Consider the following 10,513-nt stretch of genomic DNA (forward strand, 5'->3'; position numbering starts at 1 on the left):
TACACAGGCCTAGCCCCTGGCCTCCCTCCCAACCCTGACACCACCTAGCCCTAAGTGACTGGGCCGCACTGGACATCTCTAAAAGGTTGGCACTGCCTGCTGGGGCACCTGGATACCACCTGTCCCTGGCACTGAGGCTCTGGAAAGGGTGTGCATTCGAGGAGGGCCTGAATCGCGGGCACCTCCAATGCCACCCCAGTGCCAACCCTAGGGGGGGTGGGGGGGTGGGAACAGAGGGGTTACTTAACGTTAAACACCATCAGCGGCCTCTCCTCCCTCCGCTGCCAGGGGCTTTTCTTGTCCCCCGCCTCATCGCCCACCTCGACGCCCAGCTCGTCCTCGGGGCTGGTGAGGGAGTCCCGCCGCAGCTCGCTGGCACTGCTGCGGGAGCTGTCTCCCCGGCTGCGCCCCCGGCCCCTGGGCACAGTGGCTGCCCGGCCCTCTGGGGCCACCGCCTCGTCCAGCAGCGGAGTCAGGGAGTTGTCCTCCGGGGAGCAGAGGCCGGTGCGGCTCTCGCTGCTGCTGGGCTCCGTGTCCTCGCTCAGGGCCAGGCGCGGTGGGGCTGGCGGGGGCGCCGGGGCTGGGGCCGAGATCCGCTCTTCCCCCCGGGAGGCCGGGGGCCGTCGCCGAGGCAGGGGCCTGGACTCGTGCACATCCACGCCCGAGTCCAGACTGGCATCAGTGCTTCGCCCGCCGCTGCCCCCACCTGCCTGCAGGTCGATGTAGGAGTGGCGCACTTGGGAGTTGGAGCGTCCATCCAAAGACACAAACCATGCTCGGGGATGGGGCTTCACCCCCAACTCTAGCAGCTTCTTCTCCGTGAGGGCCTGCAGCTCCCCATTAAGCTGGGCCATGGTAGACTCATTGAAGAGGACGGGGATGGTTACAGAGCCACTGACTGGGGTGGAGCGGGCGCCTGCCCAGCTCTCGCCACCTTCGCCGCCCGCCCCTGGGTGGCCTTGCAGGAGCTGGCGCTGGGGGTCAGGTTGGGGAAAGGGCCGGGCAGGGCCTTGAGTGGCCCCTTCGGATGGGGCTGAATCATCTCCTGACCCCGCACCAGATTCCCCCAGTCTCACGTAGTGGGCAGGGATGACCAGGGTGGGCATGACGTTTCGGTAGACGCTGTCCTTCAGGTGGTCAATGGATCCGCAGAAAATCAGCTGGCCAGCCTGGCTGAGGGATGGTGGGCGGGAGAGCTGGTCCACAGACTGGGAGAGCAAGAAGTCAGGGGCTTTGCCCTCTGTGTTGGCCTTGTGCCCTAAGAAGTGGTCAAAGGGGGAGGGCAGCGGCGGCGGGGATGGAGGATCATGGATGTAGGTAGCTCCCCCCGGGGCTCCCCGCCGGTACTCTTCCAGACTGGGCTCCAGGCCCCCAGGCCCCTCCACCGAGCGGGCCCCCTTAAGAGCCGCACCCTCCGTTCCTCGGACGCAAGGAGGCTCTGCCGATGCCCGGCCAGCCGGACGAGGCTTGGCACGGAAGAAGTCATCTCGGGAGCTGGCCAGGTCCCGGGAGCTGGAGAAGGCAGAATGCAGAGCCCCAGGGGGTGGCGCCTCGGGGTCCCCTGTAGAAGGTGGCTCAAGGGACCCCCCGCAGATGAGGTGGAGCTGAGACATGGAAGTGGCCTGGTCCTTCTTGTTGCTTTCCAGGGGTCCAGAGAGAGGCAGCTTGTGGAGCTGCTGCCGGGGTTTCAGGCATCGCCTCCTGTGGATAAAGGGGCCAGGGCACGGCATTCAGTGGCAGGGCCAGGGCCGGGGCCTCAAAGTGAGGATGGGGGGGAGGAAACGGGGAGGATGTGGCCCCGGGGGTCTAGGAAAAGAATACTCTTCAGACGTGACTTGGGGAGGAGGTAAAAAAGGAAACGGTGGACTCCAGGACCTTTGCCAAGAAAACCCCATGGACAGTGTGGCCATGGGATCATGGGGAGCCGGACCTGGCTGAACCACTGAAGCCCAGCCAGGAGGAAGAGGGGAGGGGCAGGAGGGGGGCCCAAGGGCCGTGGAGCCGGCTGCTGACCTGCAGTAGTAGATGAGAAGGCAGAGCAGACTGAGCACCAGCAGGGCGAGGGCCCCGAGGATGGTGAGCAGGAAAATGGTGTGGTACGTGCTGATATCTTTAATGCCCGACGTGACGGTCACCAGCCCTGTGCCTGGAGAGAAGGGGGGAGGGCTGACGGGGGTGTGGGGACCGGGGAGCCCCCACCGCTGCTCTCATCGCCCTGTCCCATCCCTGGCCTTTCCTAGTGGAGCCGCTCTGCCTGGGACATGCAGAGGGCCCTGATAGTCCTCGTATACAGATTTAGCCACATCAATCCGCTGCTTGGGCTGCCTAGCAATCAAGGCCCTTCACAAGCTCGTATCTTCCCAATTTATTTATATTCCAGCCAAACTGCATGATCCAACATCCCCTGCACAAATCCTTTTTTTTTTTTTTTTAAACCCCTAGAATCAATACTGTGTCTTGATCTAAGGCAGAAGAGAGGTAAGGGCTAGGCTATGAGGGTTAAGTGACTTGCCCAGGGTCACACAGCTGGGAAGTGTCTTGAGGCCAGATCTGAACCCAGGATCTCCATCTCCAGGCCTGGTGCTCTATCTACTGCCCCATAGATCTTCTCTCTTACTCACACTATTCCCTCGGCCTACAATGCCCTCCTTGATTTTTCTTTACTTGCCTGCATTTCTCCTCATTTAAAAAAAATCTTTAAGTGCTACATTGCTATCTCCTCTAGAGAGCCTTCTTTCTCATCCCTCCCTGAAGTCCCCAAATCGAAAACAGTCATCTCTGCCCCCTTGCATCTCTCCCATGGCTTGGCTTCCACCTCTCATAATTATATCTATGCCAGCTCTAGGTCTTATCTCAACTACCCGCAGTCTAGCACACTGCTCTGCGCACAGAAGGCATGAGGAAAATGTCTCCTTTTTAGTCTGGGAGTGGAAAGATGCTGACTTTTATGTAAACACCTTCTGTCTTAGAATTGATACTGAGGATGTAAGGCAGAAGAGCTGTGAGGGCTAGGCAACTGCGGTTAAGTGACTTGCCCAGGGTCACAGAGCTTGGAAGTCTCTGAAGTCAGATTAGAACCCAGAACCTTCTATATCCATGCCATGGCTCTCTATCCACTGCCACTTCTACTTAGAAGTCGTGTGACCCTGAGGAAGTACCTTAACTTTTTTTTTCAGAGTTGAAAAAGGCTGGATGGGGCAGAGATAAGAGGTGGGTGCCAAGGTATCTGACAGGTAGAGGTGCCTTGGTTTCTTCATGTGTAAAATGAGGGTATTAGACAAGATGATCTGAGTCCTTCTAGCCTTCAATCTATGATCCTACCATTCCTTCATTTCCCTTTCATCCAAGCTCCCCAGCCTCTCCTAGATATGGCCCTACCAGCCCCAATCCAGAAGCAGGGGAGGCCCTCTTCCTCATCTCCCCACTGGCTCCTCACCAGAAGAAGCAGGGGAGGCCAGGGCAGCAGCCCAGTAGCCCAGCTGAGGGGAGACGAAAGTCCAGTAGAGTTGCCGTCCCTCCTTTCTAATCATTCCTGTCCCATTTCGTACCCAAAGTCCTGGTGGCAGAAAGTGAGACAACAGAATCAGGGGAATTACTTATAATCTCCCTAGCCAACAATGCTCCTCTCCTCACAGCACTCCCTCCCCCTCCCACCCAGCAATGGCCTTACAGCCCAGGACTTACCGCTCTTGGGGTCGAATCTCCAGGCAGGGATGCTATTGGTACTAAGGGCTCGAGGACCTGGAGGAAGGGGCAGCGAGAAGTGCACGGGCCCTGATAATGGCACCTCTGTTCCATTGCCAGTCAGTAGGTGGACGCTTACTGCAGCCAAGGGCGCTAGTTCCAGCCAGGAACTGTTGGCTGCAGGAGGATGAAGATATGGGGGGCGGGAAATGCAGCCAAGCCAAACATCCCCCCATTTCTCTCATAGGCTCCCTCTTTCCCTTATCCTCATCCCTCACCCCATCCCTGTCGTCCCTCTCCCCATTTCCTATCTCCATCCACATCCCTATCCTTCATCCCGTATCCCCACCCCCTATCTCTATCCCTCCCTATCCCCCATTCCATCTCCTTCCCTCATCCCCATCTCTATCCCCATCCCCCATTCCATCTCCTTCCCTCATCCCCATCCTTCATCCCCATCCCTCATCCCCATCCTCTGTCTCTATTCCCATCTTCATCCCTCATCTCCATGCCTCGGGCCATCCTGGACCCACCTTACCTGAACTGTTGCCTTCAGTACCCAAGAAGGCAGGGAAGGCCCTCATCTCCTGCTCTGTGTTGGCAGGGGTAAGTGAGGCCCAGAGTTGGCTATAGGTAGAGCTTCGGGGCAGACGAGCTGCCCGGCGTTGGAACTGTACCCAGGGCTGAGAGCGGGCACCTGGGGCAGGGCAGACAGAGAGAGGGATGAGGTAGGGAGTGAGCAAAAAGCCAATCACTATCAATATATGTGAGTATATATACAGTATATAAAAGTTCTAATCCTGTCTTTGCTATTAGTTGTGTGACACTTAAGCTGCTAGGAAGCACTTGGAGTCAGGAAGACATGAGTTCAAATCCTGTCTCAGCTACTCACCAGCTATGTGAACCTGGGCAAGTCACTTAACCTCTAATCAGCCTCAGTTTCCCCAATGCTGAACCCATTAAAATGTGACTTCCCTATAGCTTCCCCAGCACTTAGCATAGTATGTCACATAGGAAGTACTTAGTAAATGCTATCTGACTTGAGGTCAAGAAGACCCAAAATTTGAGGGTCTGCAGAGAAAGAGTTCATTCTAGGCATAGGGAGCTGTATTAGCAAAAGGAAAGCTGGGGACAGGGAGGTGGCTCAGTGGATGGAGAGCCAGGCCTAGAGATGGGAGGTCCTGTGTTCAAATCTGGCCTCAGACACTTCCCAGCTGTGTGACCCTGAGCAAGTCGCTTAACCTCCATTCCCTAGTTCTTACCACTCTTCTGCCTTGGGACCAATTGTATTGATTCTAAGATGGAAGGTAAGGGTTTGAAGGAAGGAAGGAAGGAAGGAAGGAAGGAAGGAAGGAAGGAAGGAAGGAAGGAAGGAAGGAAGGAAGGAAAGAAGGAAGGAAAAGGAAAGAAAGAAGGAAGGAAGGAAGAAAGAAAGAAAGAAAAAGAAGGAAGGAAAGAAAGAGAAAAGGAAGGAGGTGAGGGAGGCTCTGACTTGGTGAGGGGGGAACCAGTGAAGAAGGTAAGAAAAGATCTTCCTTGCCCAGGTGTTTCGGAGGCCCAGGGTGTGTGCTGCAGTGGCACCTTACCTGGGGAGCCCAGCAGAATGTGCACGAGGTCCTCATAGAGAATGAGGGTGGCAGGGCGCTCAGGAAGCAGGTAGAGGCTGACGGAGGCATACACTGTGGGCAGGGTGAGGGCCTCATCAGTTCCTGCATCCCCCCAATTCCCCACCCACCGCCTTTCCTTAAGCTCTTCTTCCTCCTGACTAGTTCAGGAGGGCACAAGACAAATACATTTGCATCCTCCCTTCCCCTAGCTGGTGGCACACCCCAAAGGAGGGGAAGGCCCCAGGGAGCCCTCCCCCTCACTCCCACAGCATCGTCTTAAGCCCTCTGGGTTTCCCCACCCGACCAGGCCCAGCCTGGGTGGCAGCTGCTCTCACAACAGGGGCCCCTCGTGTCTATTTTGGGAAGGGGCTGAGGGTCAGCTGGTCAGGGAGGAGTAGGGAAATAAGGCTGCCTTCCAGCCCCCCCCCCCCACTCACGGGGCAGCTTGTCCACACGCCAGGGCACTGAGTTGGTCAGGAAGCCAGGCCGGGCAGCGGTGACCAGCACCCAGGTGCCTAGGCGGTAGTTGAGAGGCAGGGTGGCCACCCCCTCTGCGTCCGTGGTGCCTGTGGCCAGCAGGGTCCGATTCCCAAATACGTCTACCGAGGCCCGGGCTAGGGGAGCGAGTTCCCCGCTGACATACACTTGGACCTTGATGAGGACCTCTGTGGGAGAGACAGGAGTCAGGGCCCAGGGGACCAAAGAGGAGGCCCGGAGGCTGGGCGGTCAAAAACGGGGGAGCGGGCCAGGCCGAGAGGCGGGCCGGACGATGGCAGGAGGAAAGGCGGAGGAAAGCTGGGAATTCGGGGAGGGGAGGGACAAAGCGTCAGGAAAGGTGGGAAAGGATGGGATTAGGGGATGGGGATGGTAGTCGGGGTGCTATCTGGAGGGACGGGGATCCGGGCTGAGAGAGACCCAAAGGAGGGATTTCAGAGACTGGAAGACTCTTCGGATGGGATTTGTAGTCCCCGAGTCCAAGCCATCCATCCAGGCCCCAAGGCACAAAGCCCACCATTCCTCTCTCCAGAGAACCTTCCAATGGGGTCCCCTACGTCGACCCCAGCACCAGGCTTTTCCTTCTGCTCCCCCAGGAGCCCCCGTGGGAATCCTTCCACTTCCAGACGTGTCTCCTGGCACTTCCTAACCCATAGCTTGCCCTTCTCTGGGAGCCGGCCAGCATCACCCACCCCCAGCCAGGCTGGCGTTGCCACGGCAATGGCCTCATTCCTCCTGGGAGGGCTCTGTGGAGGAGCTGGGCCGGGGGAATGGGGAAGGGGGTGAGGGGCTGCTACCAAAGCCCAGGGGGAGGGACCCCCGTGTCCTGCCCGCTCCAGCCGGACACTCCCTGTACACACATACACAACACCTCTCCTGGCGAGCTCGGGCTCTCCTCAAAGTTCAATATTTACCCACCATTCCTATTTGGCCAAGCCCCGAAAAAGTCCGAGGCAGAGCCCAGCCAGAGCATGGGGCCAGGACGAGGCATTCCTGAGGGAACCAGAGAGCCGGGTGGGAGCAGGGCTGGGTGAGAAAGGAAAGGCAGGCCTAGACTGTCTAAAACTGAGGAGTGGGAATCAATTAATTAAATAAAAAATGTCAATAGAAAAAAAAGAAAATTAAATAAAATTGAAGAGCGGGGCTTCGGGCCTGGCCAGCCCAAGCTGGTCCTTCTTAGGGGGATTCTGATATACCTGTGTGACCTTGGGCAAGTTCTCAACCTCTCTGGGCCTTAGTTTCCTCATCTGTAAAAGAGAAGGAGTGGGACTCGATGGCCTCTGGGGACCATTAGATGGACTCCAAGGGGTTCTTACACTGGGATCTTTGAACTTGAGTTGTTAACATTTTGATAACTGTATTTCTAACATAATTGGTTTCCTTTGCAAGCCTATATATTTTATTTTATGCATTTAAAAACATTATTCTGGGAAGGAGTCCACGGGCTTTGCTAGACTGCCAATGGGGTCCATGACACGAAAAAGGTTAAGAACTTCTGCTCCACACCTATGATCCTACAATACATCTATGCTTGGCATTAGTGGGGGTGGGTTCTGGAGCCTGGGGACGAGAGCCACCCTCAATGTCAGAAGCACCCAGAGTGGCTGACAACATTTGGCATCTAGCTCCTGGGCACATGCAGCTATGCCTGCCCCGGCATCCTGTCCCAGCTGTCCGTCTTCCTCCAAGCCTCCAAGCTGGTGACTACCCTATTCCTAATCAGAGAGGTCTACAGAGGTCAGTCCCCTCCCTCTCCTGGAATTCTCACCTAGTTTCCCCTGGCAAAAGCCACTCTGAACCCCTTACTCGGATAGTCCCCAGAGGTGACAGGGCCCCTCAGGCTCAGGAAGAATTCAGAGAAGCTTTCAGTGGGGTTGGGCCTGGCTGAGAACAGCTGGACTCAACAGCTGGGAGATGGGGGGAGAGGGAGGGGACACTTGGGGTTCTGGAATGTAGCCACTTTAGGCAATGTCCCAAGCTGCAAGGCCCCAGGGCCAGAGACTCCAAGGGCTTCCCAAAAAGGCAGCATTTGGAAGGAACAGACCAGAGATAGGGGTAAAGGGGCAAGAAGGGGGAAAGAGAGTGAGAGAAGAAGGAAGAGAAAGAGGAAGAGGGGAAGGGAGGAAGGGAGAAAGAGAGAGGGAGAGGGAGAGAGGGAGAGGGGGAGGGAAGAAGGGAGAAAGACAGAAAGGAGAGGGAAGAAGGGAGGAAGGGAGAGACAGATAGAGAGAGAGAGAGGAAGGGAGAGAGAGCAAAAGGGAGGAAGGAAGAGATAGAGAGAGGTGAGGAGGGAAAAGAGGGAGAGAGAGAGAGAGAGAGAGATAGAGGTGAGGAGGGAAAAGAGGAAGAGAGAGAGAGAGAGAGAGAGATAGAGATGAATTAGGGATCTACCAAGATCTAAAGTGATAACCAAACGAAATATCCTAGCCCTCATCCCAGAGCCTAAGGGTGCCTTATCAAAACCTTGTGGGTAGGCCCAAGTCCCAGTCTCAGCTCCCAGCCATCCCCTATCCCTGTCCTGTTATACTTAGACCTGACAAATAACTAAGAATCCTGTGCACCACAATTTCCTTTGGGGGGCCAGTGAGGAAGGGACTATGCTCCAGAGGCAGAAATCCCCACTAAGGGGGGAAAGTAATGTGCCAGTTTAGGGGATATTTGAGAGATGGTGCCCCCCCCCCCCCCAGTCTCTTTAAAGAGACAGCCCTAAGCTCTCAGCCTTCCTGTGACTCAGGCATCCCAGGTTTCCCTTGCAGGGAGGTACTTCAGTCAACCTCCCCTGGAACCTGGGACCCGTATCACCCCCACCCCAATACTTAACTTACTCTGTTTCATTTTCACCCACTCCCAGGGGCTCAACCCTGCTTCTCTTCAGGAGGAAATCCTGTCCCCCTTTCCCAGCCAGACTCCCCCTCCCCCTTGCTTTTCCTGCAGAGCTCCTGGGGGAGGGAGGGGAAATACTGTGCTCAGAACAGCAAGTCAACCTTCCCCGTCCACCCACCCCAAGCCCCAGAGGGACAGGAGGTGGGAGGGGAATTGAGGGAGCAAGCACACTGATGGGGGAAGGAGGTGGATTCCACCCTAGCAGCAGAGACTCCCCCTTTTCGGGGGAGGGTGAGCAGAGGGGCAGCAGCTGACAGGGAGAGAGGTGTGTGTATGTATGTATGTGAGGAGGAGGAGGATTAAACACATCCGGCAGGGGCTGGAGCCTCTAAGAGCCAGGGATGGGCAGGGATGGAATCAGGGGGACCCAGTGTCAGGGACTCTTGTGAGGAAGCTTGGCAGGAAGTCTGTTTCTTTCCCCTAAACCCTCCACTCCTTGCAAGAAAGAACCCAGGAGATGAAAGGGAGAAGGGAGGGGAAAGCTAGCTTCTATAGTTACCTCACAAACCCTCCAGCCCGAGTTAGGACAGAAGTGTCTCTTCCACACAGAGGGGAGAAAAGTATAGGGAAACTGAGGCACAGAGGAAGGCATGGTCTAGTCTGAAGGAACCTGGGGCTCAGGCCACCAGCCTCTCACACCTTCTATTCTCACTGGTCCCATAGTATGGTTTGCACTGAAGATCTATGTTTCCAATGTACACCAACCTGATGGTTCCCACACCCCATAGTGCCCAGAGTTCACTAGGAATGGAGGAACCTGGGTCCCTCTGGTTCTGGTCCTCTACTTTCAACACAAACCTGCTCCCTCCTCATCAATACTATTTTGAGATTGTAGACCCCCCTATACGAAATCCTGAATCAAGGTAGGATGTGGTCTTAGAGCCACATCCAGAAGGAAGTGGGGATCATCGGGGTTACACAATATCTAACAGAGGGGCTGGATGTCAGGGCCCAGAGGGAACCAATGAGTGACCCAACATCTAGCAGTGAGGTTATTGTCAGAACCCCAGAGGGGGGTGTGTGGAGAGGGATTGGGGACCAATGAGGAGACTCCACATTTAGCAGAGGAGTGGGTGTCAGGGCCCTGGGGGACAGAGGGGAGATCATCGGGGGTCCCCTCATCTAGTACTAAAATGGGTGTCTTAGGCAGACAATGGCTTTGGCAGTGTCTGCCTGGGTGGGCCAAATGGGGAAGAAACCCATGGCGGAGGGGGCTTCGGGGAGCCCCTGCCCTCCCCATTGTGTCTCCTTCCCGACACCCCGGCCCCGCCCCTGCTCCCTATGGCCCCTCCAGCACAGGATCCACGCCCCCCAATGGAGCGAGGAAATCAGCCTGGCCCCCTCCCCCCCAGCCCCAATAGCTTTCTGGGCGTCGTTGGGGGAGGGGGCCGGGGTGGGATTTGGGGCTGCGGGAGAATGGAGGAAGGCAGAATGGGGCTTTCTGCGAGGAAGATGGGGGCCTGGAGGGGCTGGGTTCCCCCGCCCCCGCCCCAGGGGCCCCTGTACTCACCCTGTGGGTTGGGGGGCTCCGGAGGGGACTTGCCCCGGGCCCGAGAAGCGTCTCCGAGGAGCAGCGGCAGCAGCAGCAGCAGGAGAAGACGCCCGCTCCGCGGCGGCATCCTGGCAGCCCCGGCAGCTAGCGGCCCATCCCATCCGCCCGCTGCCCGCTGCCCGCTGCCCGCTGCCCCTGGCGTTGCCGGCCCCCCGCGCACAGGCACAGGCCCGGGCCACCGCCCGCCCCTCCCTCCTCCTCCTCCTCCTCCTCCTCCTCTTCCTCCTCCTCCTCCTCCGGCAGACAGCCCGCAGCCCCCGCCCCGCGCAGCCCAGCTCCGGCGGCTCCCCAC

General features: G+C 57.3%; 1 protein-coding gene across 1 annotated transcript; it reads right to left on the reverse strand.

Moving 5' to 3' along the window:
* On the reverse strand, positions 1–10,288 carry FAM171A2 (family with sequence similarity 171 member A2). The gene is made up of 8 exons (XM_044674246.1): positions 10,180–10,288; positions 5,729–5,956; positions 5,271–5,363; positions 4,223–4,381; positions 3,685–3,861; positions 3,437–3,556; positions 2,014–2,140; positions 1–1,701 (listed from the first exon to the last, which is right to left on the reverse strand). Exons 1-8 carry the CDS (start codon positions 10,286–10,288, stop codon positions 240–242), a joined length of 2,475 nt encoding a protein of 824 aa, XP_044530181.1. The 3' UTR covers positions 1–239.
* Positions 10,289–10,513: the final 225 nt, after the last annotated feature.

The sequence above is a fragment of the Gracilinanus agilis genome, chromosome 4 (assembly GCF_016433145.1).
Source record: "Gracilinanus agilis isolate LMUSP501 chromosome 4, AgileGrace, whole genome shotgun sequence".
NCBI classification, from domain to species: Eukaryota; Metazoa; Chordata; class Mammalia; order Didelphimorphia; family Didelphidae; genus Gracilinanus; species Gracilinanus agilis.

Coding starts and splice junctions, on each gene's coding strand:
- FAM171A2 (XM_044674246.1), bottom strand. CDS start 10,288: ATGCCGCCGCGGAGCGGGCGTCTTCTCCTGCTGCTGCTGCTGCCGCTG. Junction 3,862..4,222: donor TACTGAAGGCAACAGTTCAG/GTAAGGTGGGTC, acceptor ATCCTCCTGCAG/CCAACAGTTCCTGGCTGGAA. Junction 1,702..2,013: donor CTTCTCATCTACTACTGCAG/GTCAGCAGCCGG, acceptor CTTTATCCACAG/GAGGCGATGCCTGAAACCCC.